The following is a 17,803-nucleotide window of genomic DNA, read 5'->3' on the forward strand; positions in this document are numbered from 1 at the left end:
TCCATCCTCGCTGACCAAATCTGGGATCTGCTCCTGGCAGAACCCTCCAGCAGCTCTGGAGAAGTGCTCCTGTCCCTGGGAGCTGCCTTGGGGACAGCAGTGTCCCCTGTCCCCTCTGGGTGATACAGGTGGGGTGGCAGGGCTTAATCCCTCCCCAGATGCCACCAGCTTCTCCTGCTGCATCCCAGAGAGGGCTTGGAGCACCTGGGACAGTGTCCCTGCCATGGCAAGGGTGGCACTGGGTGACATTTAGGGTCCCTTCAACCCAAGCCATTCCATGTGTCCCTCACTGGCCAGGATTTCCAGAGAAGCCTCAAACTGGAATTAAAACCGTCCCCATCTCCAATTCCATTCTCCCTGGCCAAATCTGGGATCTGCTCATGGCAGGACCCTCCAGCAGCTCTGGAGAAGTGCTCCTGTCCCTGGGAGCTGCCTTGGGGACATCAGTGTCCATGTGGCTGCTGCAGATGGGGTGACAGCACCCATCCCAGCTCAGGAACGAGACAAACCCCCCCTCCAATGATTTTTGGAGCCATCTCTTCAAAGGGACAGGGCCACCACAGAGCTGTGCTCAGGTGGCTTTTGGGGGACACTGCTGTCCCCTGGGATGCTCTGGAGGGAGGTGACACCATCAGTTGTCCTTGTCCCCGTGCAGAGAGCCAGCCCACGACGTCGGACGAGACCGTGGTGGCCGGGGGCACGGTGGTGCTCAAGTGCCAGGTGGAGGATCCCGACGATTCCTCGCTGCAGTGGTCCAACCCTGCCCAGCAGACGCTGTACTTCGGGGAGAAACGAGGTAAAACCCCAAAGTTGGGGAAAATGGGGTAAAATCCCAACTGGAGGTAAAAGCCCGGAGCTGGGGAAAATGAGGTAAAATCCCGACTCCAGGTAAAACCCCAAAGTTGAGGAAAAATGAGGTCAAATCCCAACTCCAGGTAAAACCCCACAGCTGGGAAATAAAAGGTAAAATGCCACAGTTGGGGAAAAATCGGGTAAAACCCCACAGTTGGGAGAACACAAGGTAAAATCTCACAGTTTGGGGGAAATGGGGTAAAATCCCAACTGGAAGTAAAAGCCTGGAGCTGGGGAAAAAGGAGGTAAAACCTCAAAGTTGGGGAAAATGAGGTAAAGCCCCACAGTTGGGGAAAAAGGAACAAAAACCCCAAAGTTGGGGGAAATTAGGTCAAATCCCAACTCCAGGTAATCCCAAAGTTGGGGAAAAAGGAGGTAAAACCCCAACTCAAGGTAAAACCCCACAGCTGGGGAAAAATGAGGTAAAACCCCAAAGCTGGGAGAAATGATTTAAAACCCCAACTCCAGGTAAAACCCTAGAGTTGGGGAAAAATGAAATAAAATCCCACAATTGGGGAAAATAAGGTAAAACCCCAACTGGAGGTAAAACCCCACAGCTGGGGCAAAAGGAGCAAAAACCCCAAAGTTGGGGAAAATGAGGTCAAATCCCAACTCCAGGTAAAACCCCACAGCTGAGGGAAAAGGAGGTAAAATACCACAGTTGGGGAAAAAGGAGGTAAAACCTCCAAGTTGGGGAAAATGAGGTAAAGCCCCACAGTTGGGGAAAAAGGAACAAAAACCCCAAAGTTGGGGGAAATTAGGTCAAATCCCAACTCCAGGTAAAACCCCAAAGTTGAGGAAAAATGAGGTAAACCCCAACTCCAGGTAAAACCCCACAGCTGGGGAAAAATGAGGTAAAACCCCAAAGCTGGGAGAAATGATGTAAAACCCCAACTCCAGGTAGAACCCCACAGTTAGGGAAAAATGAAATAAAATCCCACAACTGGAGAAAATGATGTAAAACCACAACTGGAGGTAAAACCCCACAGCTGGGTAAAACCCCAGAACTGGGGGAAAAATAAGCTAGAACCCCAACTTGGGGTAAAACCCCAGAGCTGGGGTTGGTGGCACTGAGCTTGGGCACTGAGTTGGGGTGGTGGCACTGGGCTGAGGGGGTGGCACTGACCCCAGTGTCCCTTTTGTCCCCAGCCCTGCGGGATAACAGGATCCAGCTGGAGAGATCCACCCCCAACGAGCTGACCATCAGCATCAGCGACGTGGTGCTGGCCGACGAGGGCGAGTACACCTGCTCCATCTTCACCATGCCCGTGAGGACAGCCAAGGCCCTGGTCACCGTGCTGGGTAGGACATGGGCACAGCCCTAGGTGTGCCACCCTGGCTGGGAGATTGCCCTCTGTGCCTAAAATCCAGGCTGTACCACCCTGGCTGAAAGATTTCTCTCTTTTCCTAAAGTCCAGACTGTCCCTAAAGTCCAGGCTGTGCCAGGTTTGCTGAAACAGTTCCCTCTTTTCTTAAAGTCCAGGCTGTGCCACCCTGGCTGAAAGATTGCCTTCTGTGCCTAAAATCCAGGCTGTGCCACTCTTGATGAAAGATTTCTCACTGTGCTTAAAATCCAGGTTGTGCCACCCTCGATGAAAGATTTCTGATTGTTCCTGAAATCCAGACTGTGACACCCTGGCTGAAAGATTTCCCTCTTTTCCTAAAGTCCTGGCTGTGCCACCCTTGTTAAAAGATTTCTCTTTTTTCCTAAAGTCCAGACTCTGCCACCTTTGCTAAAAGGTGTCCCACTGTCCCTGAAGTCCAGACTATGCCTGAAGTCCAGGCTGTGCCACCCTGGCTGAAAGATTTCTCTCTTTTCCTAAAGTCCAGAACTATTCCTAAAGTCCAGGCTGTCCCTAAAGTCCAGGCTGTGCCAGGTTTGCTGAAACAGTTCCCTCTTTTCTTAAAGTCCAGGCTGTGCCACCCTAGCTGAAAGATTTCTCATTGTTCCTAAAATCCAGGCTGTGCCACCCTTGATGAAAGATTTCCCAGTGCCAGGGGCAGGATTTGGAGTACCAGGTGCAGGATTTAGAGTGCCAGGGTAGGATTTGGCGTGCCAGAGCAGGATTTGGGGTGCCAGGGGAAGGATTTGGGATGCCAGAGCAGGATTTGGGGTGCCAGATGCAGGATTTGGGATGCCAGATGCAGGATTTGGGATGCCAGGGAAGGTTTTGGAGTTCCAGGTGCAGATTTTGGAGTTCCAGGGCAGGATTTGGAGTTCCAGGGGCAGGATTTGGGGTTCTAGGGGCAGGTTTTGGGGTTCCAGGGCAGGATTTGGGCTGCCAGGGGCAGGGTTTGTGCTACCAGGTGCAGGATTTGGAGTGTCAGGAGTGGGATTTGGGATACCAGGTGCAGGATTTGGGGTGCCAGGTGCAGGATTTGGAGTTCCAGGAGCAGAATTTGGGATGCCAGGGCAGGATTTGGAGTTCCAGGAGCAGATTTTGAAGTTCTAGGGCAGGATTTGGAGTTCCAGGAGCAGAATTTGGGATGCCAGGGCAGGATTTGGAGTTCCAGGTGCAGATTTTGAAGTTCTAGGGCAGGATTTGGAGTTCCAGGGGCAGGATTTGGAGTTCCAGGAGCAGAATTTGGGATGCCAGGGCAGGATTTGGAGTTCCAGGTGCAGGATTTGGAGTTCCAGGTGCAGATTTTGAAGTTCTAGGGCAGGATTTGGAGTTCCAGGGGTAGGATTTGGAATTCCAGGGGCAGAATTTGGGCTGCCAGGTGCAGGATTTGGAGTTCCAGGGGAAGGATTTGGATTTCCAAGTGCAGAGTTTGGAGTTCCAGGGTAGGATTTGTGCTACCAGGTGCAAGATTTGGGGTGCCAGGTGCAGGATTTGGGATGCCAGGATGGGATTTGGGATGCCAGTGCAGGATTTCCGTGAGGAAAGAATTCCACAACCCCCATCAGCAGCTCCCAGACCCCATCACCTTGCCTGCATGTCACACCTTGCGGTGGCACTGCCAGCTCGGATTTAAGGGTTTTTTTTTTGTCTCCTCCTCCTGCAGGAATCCCCCAGAAGCCCCAAATCTTCGGCCACGAGCAGCCCATCGATGAGGAGAAGGTGGCGCGGCTCATCTGCCGCTCGTCCGGCAGCAAACCCGCGGCGCAGCTGCGCTGGAGGAAGGGCAACAGGGACATCAAGGGTGGGTGGCACCGTCCGGGGGTGGGGACAGCTTGGGGACAGCTTGGGGACACCGCACGGGGGGACAGGGTGCTGTTGGGAATGGAGGGTGGGGCTGGTTTCAGTGTGAGATGATTTGGGGGATGGCGCTGTTGGAGGTTGGGGGTGTTTGGTTATAGAGGGGTGGGAGTCAGGAGGTAATGTATAATTATATTATTATATATATAATATATAATAATATATTTTAATATATGTATAATGAAATGTCTTATATATAACATATAAAAATATAATAGATATATTTTAGGAGGTAATATATAATCATAGGAAGTAATATATAATTATATTATTATATATAATACATAAAATATATTTTAATATATGTATAATGAAATGTGTAATGTTATATATAACATATAAAAATATAATGGATATATTTTAGGAGGTAATATATAATTATAGGAGGTAATATATAATTATATTATTATATATAATATGTAAAATATATTTTAATATATGTATAATGAAATATATAATATTATATATAATATATGAAAATATAATATATGTATTTTAGATATATATAATATATAGTATCACTATATAATATATAGTAATATATATTATATCGTGATTATATTAATGATATAATATATAGTGATATATAATGATATGTAAAATATATAAATAATTATATATAGTATATAGTATATATTAAATAGTATATATTATATAGTATATATTATATGGTATATATAATATATTATGCCGTATAAAATCATAAAGTATAAATATATAATATACTTACATGTTATGTTATATTGATTATATAATGTATAATAATATATATAATAATTATATCATCTACAATATAATTGCATATTATATTATATTGTGTCATATCATATCATATCATATCAATGTTACATTACATTACATTATTATATATATAATAATATATATTATATAATATATAACCTTCTAAACTAATACAACTTTCTAAACTAAGCTATGTTTGTGATTTTTCTGCTTAATGTCTGTGTGTTTTATTTTTACAATTATAATATGTACAGTTATAATACAATTATAATATGGTTGTACCACAGTTTTAATACAATTATAATACAGTTATAATGCACTATATTATAATACATAATTAATATGTAGTATATGATATAGTTATAATACAGTTGGTTACAATACAATTATAATGCAGTTATACTACAGTTATAGTTCAGTTATAATACAATTATAATACAGTTATAATGCACTATATTATAATAATTAGTATGTAGTATATAATAGAGTTATAATACAGTTGGTTATAATACAATTATAATGCAGTTATACTACAGTTACAATGCGGTTATAATTCCGTTATAATGTACTGTATTAGAATACATATTAATATGTAATATATAATATAGTTATAATACAGTTGGTTATAATACAGTTATAATGCAGTTATGCTACAGTTATAATTCAGTTATAATGCAATTATAATACAATTATAGTACAGTTATAATGCACTATATTATCATATATAATTAATTTGTAATATATAATATAGTTATAATACAGTTGATTATAATTCAGTTATAATACAATTATACTCCAGTTATAATGAACTATATTATAATACATAATTAATATGTAGTATATAATATAGGTATAATACAGTTGGTTATAATACAATTATAATGCAGTTTTAATGCAATTATAATACAGTGATAATTCAGTTATAATGCAATTATAATACAATTATAGTACAGTTATAATGCACTATATTATATTACATAATTAATATGTAATATATAATAGAGTTATAATACAGTTGGTTATAATACAATTATAATGCAGTTATAATGCAATTATAATACAGTGTTAATTCAGTTATAATGCAATTATAATACAATTATAATGCAGTTATACTACAGTTATAATACAATTATAGTACAGTTATAATACAGTTATAATTTAATTATAATACAACCACCATAACATTTTTACAGCATTTACATCAATCCAACCTTCTCCTGCAGCTGCAGCTCAAACCCTTGAGTGGAAATTTCTGTCTTTCCCCTTGCCCCAGGCAGGGCTGTCCCCTGCTCAGTGTGCCATCTGTCACTGTCCCCTGTCCCCACAGACTCGGGCACCGAGGTGGTGGAGGACCCCAACGGCAAGACCTTCACGGTGACCAGCAGGGTGGAGTTCCGTGTCACCAAGGAGGACAACGAGGTCGAGGTCACCTGCACCGTGGACCACGAGTCCCTGCAGAACTCAGAGAGGTCCACCACGCAGAAGCTGCAGGTCCACTGTACGTGGGGGGACGTTTGGGGTGGGGTGGGAGCTTCAGGGGACACCACACAGGTGGCCTGGTGGGCTCAGGGACGCGGGGACATCGTGGTCTTGTCACACTTGTGGGGCATGGTGACACTTCCCGTGCGTGGTGACGCTTCCCCTGCGTGGTGACACGTGCTACCAGGTGCAGGATTTGGGGGTTCAGGTGCCGGATTTGGGGCACCAGGGCAGGATTTGGGATCCCAGGTGGAGGATTTGGGATCCAGGGGCTGGATTTGGGGTGCCAGGGGAAGGTTTTGGGGCACCAGGAGCAGGATTTGGAGTACCAGGTGCAGGATTTGGGGTGCCAGTGCAGGATTTGTGTTCCCAGGTGCAGGATTTGGGCTTCCAAGTGGAGGATTTGGGATCCCTGGTGCAGGATTTGGGATGCCCGGAGCAGAATTTGGGATGCCAGGGGCAGGATTTGGGGTTCCAGGTGCAAGATTTGGGGTGCCAGGGCAGGATTTGGGATCCCAGGTGCAGGATTTGGGATCCCAGATGCAGGATTTGGGGTTCCAGGGCAGGATTTGGGATCTCAGGAGCAGGATTTGGGGTGCCAGGGCAGGATTTGGGATGGCAGGTGCAGGATTTTGGGCACCAGGAACAAGATTTGGGATGCCAGAAGCAGGATTTGGGATGCCAGGGACAGGATTTGGAGTGCCAGGAGCAGGATTTGGCATTCCAATCAGAATTTGGGGTGGCAGGGGAAGGTTTTGATGTTCCAGGCCAGGATTTGGGCACCAGGAGCAGGATTTGGGGTGCCAGGCCAGGATTTGGGGTTCCAGGTGCATGATTTGGGATTCAGGAGCAGGATTTGGGGTTCCATGCCAGGATTTCGGATCCCAGGAGCAGGATTTTGGGGTTCCAGGTCAGGATTTGGGATTCCAGGTCAGGATTTGGGGTTCCAGGAGCAGGATTTGGGGTTCCAGGTCAGGATTTGGGGTTCCAGTCCCTCACCCCACTGTTTCTGTCCCCCTTTTCCAGACAAACCCACAGCGAAGATCGAGCCGCACCCGCAGTACCCACGGGAGGGGGAGAAGCTGCAGCTGCAATGTGACGGGCAGGGCAACCCCATGTAAGGCCTTCCTCACCTCCCTCCTCCTCCTCAGGGCCTGCCCTGCCTCTGCCAGGTCCCACATCCCACCCCAGGAGGGGCTGGCTGCGTTTGGGGTGTCCCTGTCCTGGGGGGTTCCATGAGAGCCCCCCTGTCCTCTCCTGGAGCAGCAGATCCATCCTGGATCACCCCTAAATTAAACATTTCCCCCTTTGTGTCCTGGGACGTCCTCAAGGAGCTTGATTTGGGTGGATTTAAAAGGAATAAAGTGAATTTTTATTGAAATGCCATCAAAAGCCACACCTTGGCAGTGCCCAGATGGCTCCAAGATGGAAGCAAAAGGGGGCTTGGTCACGAGATCTCACATTTTAATTAGTTTTAGTCCAGTTTATAAGTTTTAGTCTAGTTTGTAAGTTTTAGTCCAGTTTATAAGTTTTATTTTCATTTATTTGCATATTGACAGCTTCAAAAGACGAAGTTTTATCCTCCTTGTGTGCTTCTTTTCACGTTGTTTATGATTTGGGCCTGAAGTTTGAAGAGATTGGCCTTGGGTCTCCAGCTAGAATAGGATTGTTTGGTGAAAAGATCCCAGTAACATTAATACAAAGCTGAACTGAAAAACCCTAAGGAATCAGTTTATCCCCATCCCATTCCTTTAGGATTTTGTCCTCCCCACCCTATAAAAAGATCCCAGTGATATTAATATAAAACTAAAGAGAAAAATACAACAGTAAAACCCCAAGGTATCAGAACAGAAAAACCCCATGGAATCAGTTTATCCCCATCCTTTTCCTGTCGGATTTTACCTTCCCCACCCTGTGCAAAATCCTAGTAACGTTAATATAAACCTGAACAGAAGAACCCCAAGGAATCAGAGCAGAAAAACCCCAAATTATCAGCTGACCCCATCCCACTCCTATAGGATTTTATCTTCCCCACCCTATAAAAAAGCCCAATAACATTAATATTAAGCTGAACAGAAAAACCCCAAGGAATCAGTTTATCCCCATCCCATTCCTATAAGATTTTACTTTCCCCACCCTATAAAAGATCCCAGTACATTAATATTAAGCTGAACAGAAAACCCCTAAGGAATCAGTTTGTGCCCACCCCATTCCTATAGGATTTTATGTTCCCCACCCTGTGAAAAATCCCAGTAACATTAATATAAAACTAAACAGAAAAACACAACAGAAATACCTCAAGGAACAGTTTATCCCCATCCCATTCCTTTAGGATTCAGTCTTCCCCACCCTATAAAAAGATCCCAGTGACATTAATATAAAACTAAACAGAAAAATATAACACTAAAACCCCAAGGTATCAGAACAGAAAAACCCCATGGAATCAGTTTATCCCCATCCTGTTCCTGTCAGATTTTACCTTCCCCACCCCGTGAAAAATCCTAGTAACGTTAATATAAACCTGAACAGAAGAACCCCAAGGAATCAGAACAGAAAAACCCCAAGGAATCAGTTTATCCCTTCCCATTCCTATAGGATTTTGTCTTCCCCACCCTATAAAGATCCCAGTGACCCCAGGCTGCCCAGGAAGGCAGGACCTGGGTTCCCAAGGCCCGGTTCTGTCCCCAGCCCGCAGGAATTCCTCTGGGAGAAGGAGGGCAGCGACGCCCCCCTGCAGCTGAGCTCCGACAGCGTCCTCATCTTCCCCTTCCTCAACAAGAGTGACAGTGGCACCTACGTGTGCACGGCCACCAGCTCCATGGGCAGCGTGGTGGCCAAGTACAACCTGGACGTCAGCGGTGAGTGTGGCCCTGGTGGCACCGGGGCACCGCCCCCTGGGGGCCCAGAATGTGGCACTGTGTCATCTGTGCAACCTGTGTGCCCAAAATGTGGCACTGTGTCACCTGTGTGCCCAAAAAGTGTCACTGTGTCACCTGTGCATCCTGTGTGCCCACAATGTGGCACTGTGTCACCCGTGTGCCCACAATGTGGCACTGTGTCACCCGTGTGCCCAAAAAGTGTCACTGTGTCACCTGTGCATCCTGTGTGCCCAAAAAGTGTCACCGTGTCACTGTGTCACCGTGTTACCTGTGGGTGAGGGCACTGCATCCTGTGTGCCCACAAAGTGTCACCGTGTCACCCTGACACCTGTCCTGGGGTGGGAAGGGGCAGCTCCTGCTGCTCCCCACGTGGTGTGGTCCCCTGACTGTGCTCTGCTTGTCCCCATGTCCCCACGCCATGTGTCACACATGGAGCAGGCCTGGCATGCTCAGTGTCCCCATGTCCCCATGCCATGTGTCACACGTGGTTCAGGGCTCTGTGTGTGTCCCCATGCCATGTGTCACACGTGGAGCAGGCCTGGCATGCTCAGTGTCCCCATGTCCCCACGCCATGTGTCACACGTGGTTCAGGGCTCTGTGTGTGTCCCCATGCCATGTGTCACACATGGGACAGGGCTCTCTGTGTGTCCCCATGTCCCCATGCCATGTGTCACACGTTGTTCAGGGCCATGTGTGTCCCCATGCCATGTGTCACACATGGAGCAGGCCTGGCATGCTCAGTGTCCCCATGTCCCCATGCCATGTGTCACACGTGGTTCAGGGCTGTGTGTGCTGTGTGCTGCTGCCATCCCAGCTCCCTGTGCCCACCCCAGCTCCCTGTGCCCATCCCAGCTCCCCGTGCCCATCCCAGCTCCCTGTGCCCACCCCAGCTCCCCGTGCCCACCCCAGCTCCCTGTGCCCACCCCAGCTCCCTGTGCCCACCCCAGCCTGTGCCCACCCCAGCTCCCTGTGCCCACCCCAGCTCCCCGTGCCCATCTCAACCTGTGCTCATCCCAGGTCCCCGTGCCCATCCCAGCTCCCTGTGCCCATCCCAGCCTGTGCCCACCCCAGCCTGTGCCCATCCCAGCTCCCTGTGCCCACCCCAGCCTGTGCCCATCCCAGCCTGTGCCCACCCCATCTCCCCGTGCCCATCCCAGCTCCCTGTGCCCACCCCAGCTCCCTGTGCCCATCCCAGCTCCCTGTGCCCACCCCAGCTCCCCGTGCCCACCCCATCTCCCCATGCCCATCCCAGCCTGTGCCCACCCCCATGATCCCATTTCTTGCCATTTTCCCTTGGATTTGGGAAATCCGAAGGTTCCTGCTCTCCTCCCTTGCTCCAGCTCTTCCCTTTCCTGCCTCCTTCCCCTGCAGTGCGGTGGCACCTCACTGGTGGCACTTTGTCCCCTGTGTCCCCTCCCTCAGCCTGCCCAGAAGGAGCCCCCAAATGCCCAACCCTGTGCAGCCACTCCTGTGTCACCCTTGTGTGTCCCCTGTGTCCCCTGTGTGAGCACCCAGAGCTCTCTGCACCCATCCAGGAGCTCACCCTGGGTGCCTGGTGCTGTCCTTGACAGGTGGCACCCGCTGTCCTTGAGAAGTGGCACCCGCTGTCCCTTGAGAGGTGGCACCCGCTGTCCCTTGAGAGGTGGCACCCGCTGTCCTTGAGAGGTGGCACCCACTGTCCCTTGAGAGATGGCACCTGCTGTCCCTTGAGAGGTGGCACCCGCTGTCCTTGAGAGGTGGCACCCGCTGTCCCTTGAGAGGTGGCACCCGCTGTCCCTTGAGAAGTGGCACCTGCTGTCCTTGAGAGGTGGCACCTGGTGTCCTTGAGAGGTGGCACCTGCTGTCCTTGAGAAGTGGCACTTGCTGTCCTTGAGAGGTGGCACCCGCTGTCCCTTGAGAGGTGGCACCTGCTGTCCCTTGAGAGGTGGCACCCGCTGTCCTTGAGAGGTGGCACCCGCTGTCCCTTGAGAGGTGGCACCTGCTGTCCCTTGAGAGGTGGCACCCGCTGTCCTTGAGAGGTGGCACCCGCTGTCCTTGAGAGGTGGCACCCGCTGTCCTTGAGAGGTGGCACCTGCTGTCCCTTGAGAGGTGGCACCCGCTGTCCTTGAGAGGTGGCACCCGCTGTCCTTGAGAGGTGGCACCTGCTGTCCCTTGAGAGGTGGCACCCGCTGTCCCTTGAGAGGTGGCACCCGCTGTCCTTGAGAGGTGGCACCCGCTGTCCCTTGAGAGGTGGCACCCGCTGTCCCTTGAGAGGTGGCACCCGCTGTCCCTTGCCCACCTGGTGGCACTGCCCCTGTCACAGCAGACACAGAGTTCCACATCCAGCCTTGGTGGAATTGTCACTTTTGTCCCTAAAGCCACTCGTGTCTCGGGCACTGGAGCCACCTCCAGCCTTGCCCACCTTGGTGCCAGCACCCTGTGGTCCCCGAGGACATGGCGCAGGTGACACCTCATCATGGGTGACACCATGAGGATCCTTCTGGAGGTAACCAGGACAGGAGATGGTCAAGATGGTCACAATGTCCCAAAGGTTGGTGGCAGAAGAGGAAGGACCCATGGTGTCCCTAAAGCCACTCGTGTGTCAGTCACTGGAGCCACTTCCAGCCTTGCCCACCTTGGTGCCACCCCTGCCCCGCAGAGTGCAGGTGACACCTCATCATGGGTGACACCACGAGGGTCCTTCAGCGAGTAACCAGGACAGGAGATGGTCAAGATGGTCACAGTGTCCCAGAGGTTGGTGGCAGAAGCAGAAGGACCCATGGGGTCCCTAAAGCCACTCGTGTCTCGGGCACTGCAGCCACCTTCAGCCTTGCCCACCTTGGTGCCAGCACCCTGTGGTCCCCAAGGACATGGCACAGGTGACACCTCATCATGGGTGACACCATGAGAGTCCCTCAAGGAATAACCAAGGTCTGGCAGGACAGGAGATGGTCAAGATGGTCACAGTGTCCCAGAGGTTGGTGGCAGCAGCAGAGGGGTCACAGATGGACCCGCTCAGGGTCCCCTCAGGGCTCTGTCACCTCGCTGTCCCTTCGTGGCATTGATTCCTGTCCTGTGTTTTTGTTGTCCTCCCCAGATGTTCCCCAGCTCCCCACCCCACACGTTCACTCCACCCTGGGCCCTTCCCAGCCCATCTCTCATGCTTCCATGGCCTCGGCTCCATCCTTCACTCCAGCTCCCATCCAAGGTACCGTAAGCTCCTTTTCTGTCTCTTTGGCCTGGAGAAGCTCCACAGGAGGACGCTGGCCCTGCCCTGGCCTGGGGACAGCCCTGCCAGGTGGCTTCAGTCCCTCAGGTTTTCCAGGAGGAGCCCCAAGCTGTCCCTTGTCCTGCTGTGTGTCCGTGTGCCGTGTTGTCCCTCTGTCCTGCTGCCGCCCCTGTGTGTCCCTCGTCTTGTCCTTCCCAAATGTGGCTCTGTCCCCACCCTGAGCTGATGGGGCACGGCTGGCAGGAGGATTTGTCACCGTGCCACAGGGCTGGCACAGGATTCCAGCACGGGGTGGAATCTTTCCACTGGATTCCACAGCCAGGACAGGATTCAGGGCCACCTTTGGGGTCCTGCCATCACCTCTCGGGTGGCCATGCCAGCCTGCATGTCCCCTCCCACCCAAACCTTCTCACCCTCCCTTTTTGGGGCCAAAACCCCATTGAGGAGGATGAGATTTCCATTTTGCTTTTTGATTTTTTAATTTCTTTTTATGGAAGACGAGATTTCCCCTTTGCTCCCCTCATTCTCACTGCGCCAGCACCCTCAGCAGGATGGAGCTCCTGGTGGGGAGGAGCAGCATCTTCTGCTCCTCTGCAGGGTCTCAGGGTCTCCTTTTTGTGTCTCTTTTTTCTGCCCTTCCTGGGCAGATGCCAGCCCGGTGCCCTCGACCTCCAGCACGTACCACGCGATGATTGGCGGCGTGGTGGCCGTCATCGTCTTCCTCCTGCTCAGCCTCCTCATCGTGCTGGGACATTACCTGATCAGGCACAAAGGTACGGCCTGGGGGGCTGCAGGTGGGGCTGGAGGAGCCCTCGGGGGTCTCGGGGCAATGGGGGGTGAAGGGAGGCAGCTCCTGGTCCTGCCCAGCATGGGAATGTCCCAGGGAACGCAGGGGGAGGCAGCTCCCATCCCATGGATCCCATTGATCCTGTGCTATGGATCCCATCTTATGGATCCCATCCCATCCCATTGATCCCATCCCATGGATCCCACTGATCCTGTCCTATGGATCCCATCTTATGGATCCTGTCCCATCCCAATGATCCCATCCCATCGATCTCATCCCATCCCATGGATCCCATTGATCCTGTCCTATGGATCCCATCCCATCCCATTTATCCCATCCCATGGATCCCATTGATCCTGTCCTATGGATCCCATCTTATGGATCCCATCAATCCCATCCCATCCCATGGATCCCATCTTATGGATCCCATCCCATGGATTCCACCCCATCCCATTGATCTCATCCCAATGACCCCATCCCATGGATCCCTTGGATCCCATCCCATCCCATTGGTCCCATCCCATCCCATCCCATTGATCCCATCCTATGGATTCCACCCCATCCCATTGATCCCATCCCATCCCATCCCATCGATCCCGTTGATCCCATCCCATTGCTCCCATCCCATCCCATCCCATCCCATCGATCCCATCCCATCCCATCCCATCCCATCCCATGGATCCCGTCCCATCCCATTGATCCCAATGATCCCATCCTATCCCGTTGTCCCCATCCCATCCCATTGATCCCATTCCGTCCCATTCCATCCCATCCCATCCCATTCATCCCATCCCATCCCATCCCATGGATCCCATTGATCCCATCCCATCCCATTGATCCCATCCCATCCCATGGATCCCATTGATCCCATCCCATCCCATCCCATCCTGTCCCATTGCTCCCATCCCATCAATCCCATCCCACTCATCCCATCCCATCCCATCCCATTGATCCCATCCTATGGATTCCACCCCATCCCATTGATCCCATCCCATCCCATCCCATCCCATCCCATCCCATTGCTCCCATCCCATTGAACCCCTCCCACCCTGGTGCCTTTCCCATTGCACCCAACCCCAGCAGACCCTCCAGTCCCTCTGGCTCTGTGGGAGGGGTCTCTGCCAGAGCCCCCCGTGACCCCGACCCCTGTCCCCCCTTTTCCAGGGACGTACCTGACCCACGAGGCCAAAGGCTCGGACGACGCTCCGGACGCCGACACCGCCATCATCAACGCCGAGGGCGGCCAGGCCGGCGGCGACGACAAGAAGGAATATTTCATCTAAAAGGGTCAGAGAGAGAGGAGAGAGAGAGAGAGAGAGAGAGAGAGAGAAAGAAAAATGGAGCCAAGAGAACCCCGATGGCAACGGCAACCAGACCACAAACCCCACAAAACCCAACAGATTTTCTCTGGCGCCCGGCGCGGGCGGACGGACGGACGGACAGAGGGATGGCGGGACAGAGAGCAGGGAGAGCCACCGGCCTCGAGGCGCTGCTGACGCTTCTTGAACTTGTACAAATCCTTCACTCCAACAGCGAGAGCCCCGGCCCCGTTTGCTTGCTTGCACCTCCATCCCCACGCCCCGAACCGCACAGACCCAAAACCCGTGAGTGAGCGACTCCTTCCTTCCTTCCTTCTTCCTTTTTGGACCTTTTTTGATTTTTTTGGCTTTGGTTTCGTGGCTGCTCTTTGCTTCGGGCCCTTGGTTGGGGTGTTGGGCTGGGGTCGATGTAGCTCTTCCCTTTGTTTCTCTCCCTTTTTTTGGTTTCTTTGATGTCCAAGGATAAAATCCCAGCTCCGGGCGGGGGGGGGTGTTCCCGGGGTGAAGGTTGGCATCCTGGGTGTCCCCGTTGTCCCCTCCCCGTGGTCGGGGGGTGACTCCAGGTGGGAGCAGAGCGAGCCCCCGGCCCGGTTTTGTCCTTGGTGGTTCTTGTGGAGCAGTGTCCATGCGGGAGCAGAGCTGTCCTCGTGCAGTCAGTGTGTGAAAAGGGGGGTGAAAGGCCAGGGTGGGACCCCCAGAGACACCAGGAGCCCCCAGAGCTCCCCGGTCCCACCCCAGCGGGAGGGGGGGGAGGGCTCAGGTTTATTTTGGGGGTGTGGGAGGGGGGGGCAAATCTAGAAGAAAAAGCCCCTGATTTTTAAAAAAAAAAATTTATTTAATTTTTCTTAAATTCTCTGATTGGAAAATGCCAATTTGAACCATCTATTGAGATGTTCAGTGCAGGGAGCAGCGCCCCTGGGGCTGGGGCTGCTTCCCTGGGACCCCCCAGAGCAGAGCTGGGGGTCTCTCTGCCCCCCACTTCCCTCCCCAGCCCCTTCCCAGGGCAGGGATGAGCTTGGAAAGGGCTGATTTTCTTCTTGGCTCTGAGAATCCCAACCAGAACACCTGGATTTGGGGGTCTGGGCAGTTTGGGGTCACCACAGAGGCTTTGGGAGGGGGGGGGGTTCACCCTTCCTCCTTGCTCTTCCTCCTGCCTCTTTCACCTTCACTTCACTTCCAAGACAAAACCAAACACCTTTGCCCACCTCTCCAGCTCAGCCCCCCTCAAACTGGGCACCCCCAGGATGGGGCTGCACCCCCTTGGCATCCTCGGGGCACCGCCAGCCTTGGCATGAGGTGTTGTGGGATCCCACGTGCCAGTCTGGGCACAAGGGGGGTGGCAGGAGGTGCCCTTGGGCCTGGAACCCCCGTGGATTTGGGGTCATCTGGAGGAGAGGAACCTCCAGAGGGGTTCCTCACCTGGGAGGTCACCCCATGGATTTTGGGAGGGGTAACCTCACCTGGGAGGTCACCCCATGGATTTTGGGAGGTGTCACCTCACCTGGGAGGTCTCCTCATGGATTCTGGGAGGTGTCACCTCACCTGGGAGGTCACCCCATGGATTTTGGGAGGGGTAACCTCACCTGGGAGGTCTCTCCATGGATTTTGGGAGGGGTAACCTCACCTGGGAGGTCACCCCATGGATTTTGGGAGGGGTAACCTCACCTGGGAGGTCTCCTCATGGATTCTGGGAGGTGTAACCTCACCTGGGAGGTCACCCCATGGGTTTTGGGAGGGGTAACAACACCTGGGAGGTCACCCCATGGATTTGGGGTCATCTGGAGGAGAAGGAGCCCTTAAAGAAATGGGTAACCTCACCTGGGAGGTCACCCCATGGATTTTGGGATGGGTAACCTCACCTGGGAGGTCACCCCATGGATTTGGGGTCATCTGGAGGAGAAGGAGCCTTTAGAGAAATGGGTAACCTCACCTGGGAGGTCACCCCATGGATTTTGGGAGGTGTCACCTCACCTGGGAGGTCACCCCATGGATTTGGGGTCGTCTGGAGGAGAAGGAACCCTTTTAGAAATGGGTAACCTTACCTTGGGAGGTCTCCTTGTGGATTTGGGGTTGTCTGGAGAGGAAGAACCCTTTGGGATGGGTGTAACCCCATCTGGGAGGTCACCTCAAGGGTTTGGGGTCATCTGGAGGAGAAGGAACCCTTAAAGAAATGGGTAACCTCACCTGGGAGGTCTCCCCATGGATTTTGGGAGGGGTAACAACACCTGGGAGGTCTCTCCATGGATTTGGGGTCATCTGGAGGATGAGGAGACCCTTGGAGAGGTGGCAACCCTTACCTGGGAAGTCACCCCATGGATTTTGGGATGGGTAACCTCACCTGGGAGGTCACCTCAAGGAATTTGGGGTTGTCTGGAGGAGAGGAACCCTTTGTGATGGGAGTAACCTCACCTGGGAGGTCACCTCAAGGGTTTGGGGCCGTCTGGAGGATGAGGAGACCCTTGGAGAAGTGGTAACTTCACCTGGGAGGTGTCTCCATGGATTTGGGGGTCATCTGGACAAGAGAAACCCATTGGGATGGGGGGTAACCCCACCTGGGAGGTCACCTCATGGATTTGGGGTCATCTGGAGGAGAAGGAACCCTTTTGGAAATGGGTAACCTCACCTTGGGAGGTCTCCTTGTGGATTTGGGGTCGTTTGGAGGGGAGGAACCCTTTGGGATGGGGGGTAACCTCACCTGGGAGGTCACCTCAAGGAATTTGGGAGGTGTAACCTCACCTGGGAGGTCACCCCATGGATTTGGGGGTCATCTGGACAAGAGGAACCCTTTGGGAGACGGGTGACCTCACCTTGGGAGCTGCAGGAAGAATTTCACCACCTCTTCCACGGGGCTGGAAGTGTCCACCCCACCCCAAACCCTGCCACCACCCGTGCCACCTTTGGGGACACCTTTGGGGCTCAGGTGAGGCAGAGGAGGCCCAGCTCGGTGCCACGCAGAGGTGACAGCGAGGGTTGTGACACTGTGGGGACACTGCAGAGGTGGCCACCACGGCTCAGCTGTGCCAGGAGCACTGGGAAGGAGCAGGACGCGGAGTTTTTGGGGTGTTTTTCGGGTGGCTTTGAGGTGTTTTGGGTGGTTTTGGTGGTTTTGAGGTGGTTTCGGCGTTTCTCAGATGGTTTTGAGGCGATTTTGGTGGTCCTGAAGCGGTTTTGAGGTGGTTTTGATGTGGTTTTGGTGGTTCTGGTGGGTCTGAGGTGGTTTTGGCTTTTCTGAGATGGCTTTGAGGTGATTTTGGTGGCGCCGAAGTGGCTTTGAGGTGGTCTTGGAGATTTTGAGGTGGCTTTGGTGGTTTTGACGTGGTTTAGGTGGTTTTGAGGTG

The 17,803-nt window shown here is 51.9% G+C and overlaps 1 protein-coding gene and 1 long non-coding RNA gene across 3 annotated transcripts in view; one reads left to right on the plus strand and one right to left on the minus strand.

The window, feature by feature from the left end:
- Positions 1–14,845, plus strand: part of CADM3 (cell adhesion molecule 3) — a 29,470-nt gene extending 14,625 nt beyond the window's left edge. The window contains exons 2-9 of one of the 2 annotated variants that reach the window (XM_063176572.1): positions 656–796; positions 2,002–2,154; positions 3,859–3,996; positions 6,121–6,291; positions 7,299–7,389; positions 8,961–9,130; positions 13,007–13,132; positions 14,311–14,845. In XM_063176572.1, the coding sequence (XP_063032642.1) occupies positions 656–796; positions 2,002–2,154; positions 3,859–3,996; positions 6,121–6,291; positions 7,299–7,389; positions 8,961–9,130; positions 13,007–13,132; positions 14,311–14,429 (1,109 nt within the window). In that variant the 3' untranslated portion in view covers positions 14,430–14,845. Of the gene's footprint in view, positions 1–655; positions 797–2,001; positions 2,155–3,858; positions 3,997–6,120; positions 6,292–7,298; positions 7,390–8,960; positions 9,131–12,227; positions 12,596–13,006; positions 13,133–14,310 lie in introns of those variants that run through there. The other variant, XM_063176571.1, reaches the window with a different exon arrangement.
- Positions 14,846–16,508: 1,663 nt separating this feature from the next.
- Positions 16,509–17,803, minus strand: LOC134429420 (uncharacterized). Its single transcript, XR_010030585.1, has 2 exons — positions 17,161–17,803; positions 16,509–17,017 (listed from the first exon to the last, which is right to left on the minus strand). It is a non-coding gene; the product is annotated as an uncharacterized LOC134429420 (long non-coding RNA).

Source organism: Melospiza melodia, chromosome 25 (genome assembly GCF_035770615.1).
Source record: "Melospiza melodia melodia isolate bMelMel2 chromosome 25, bMelMel2.pri, whole genome shotgun sequence".
NCBI lineage: Eukaryota > Metazoa > Chordata > Aves > Passeriformes > Passerellidae > Melospiza > Melospiza melodia.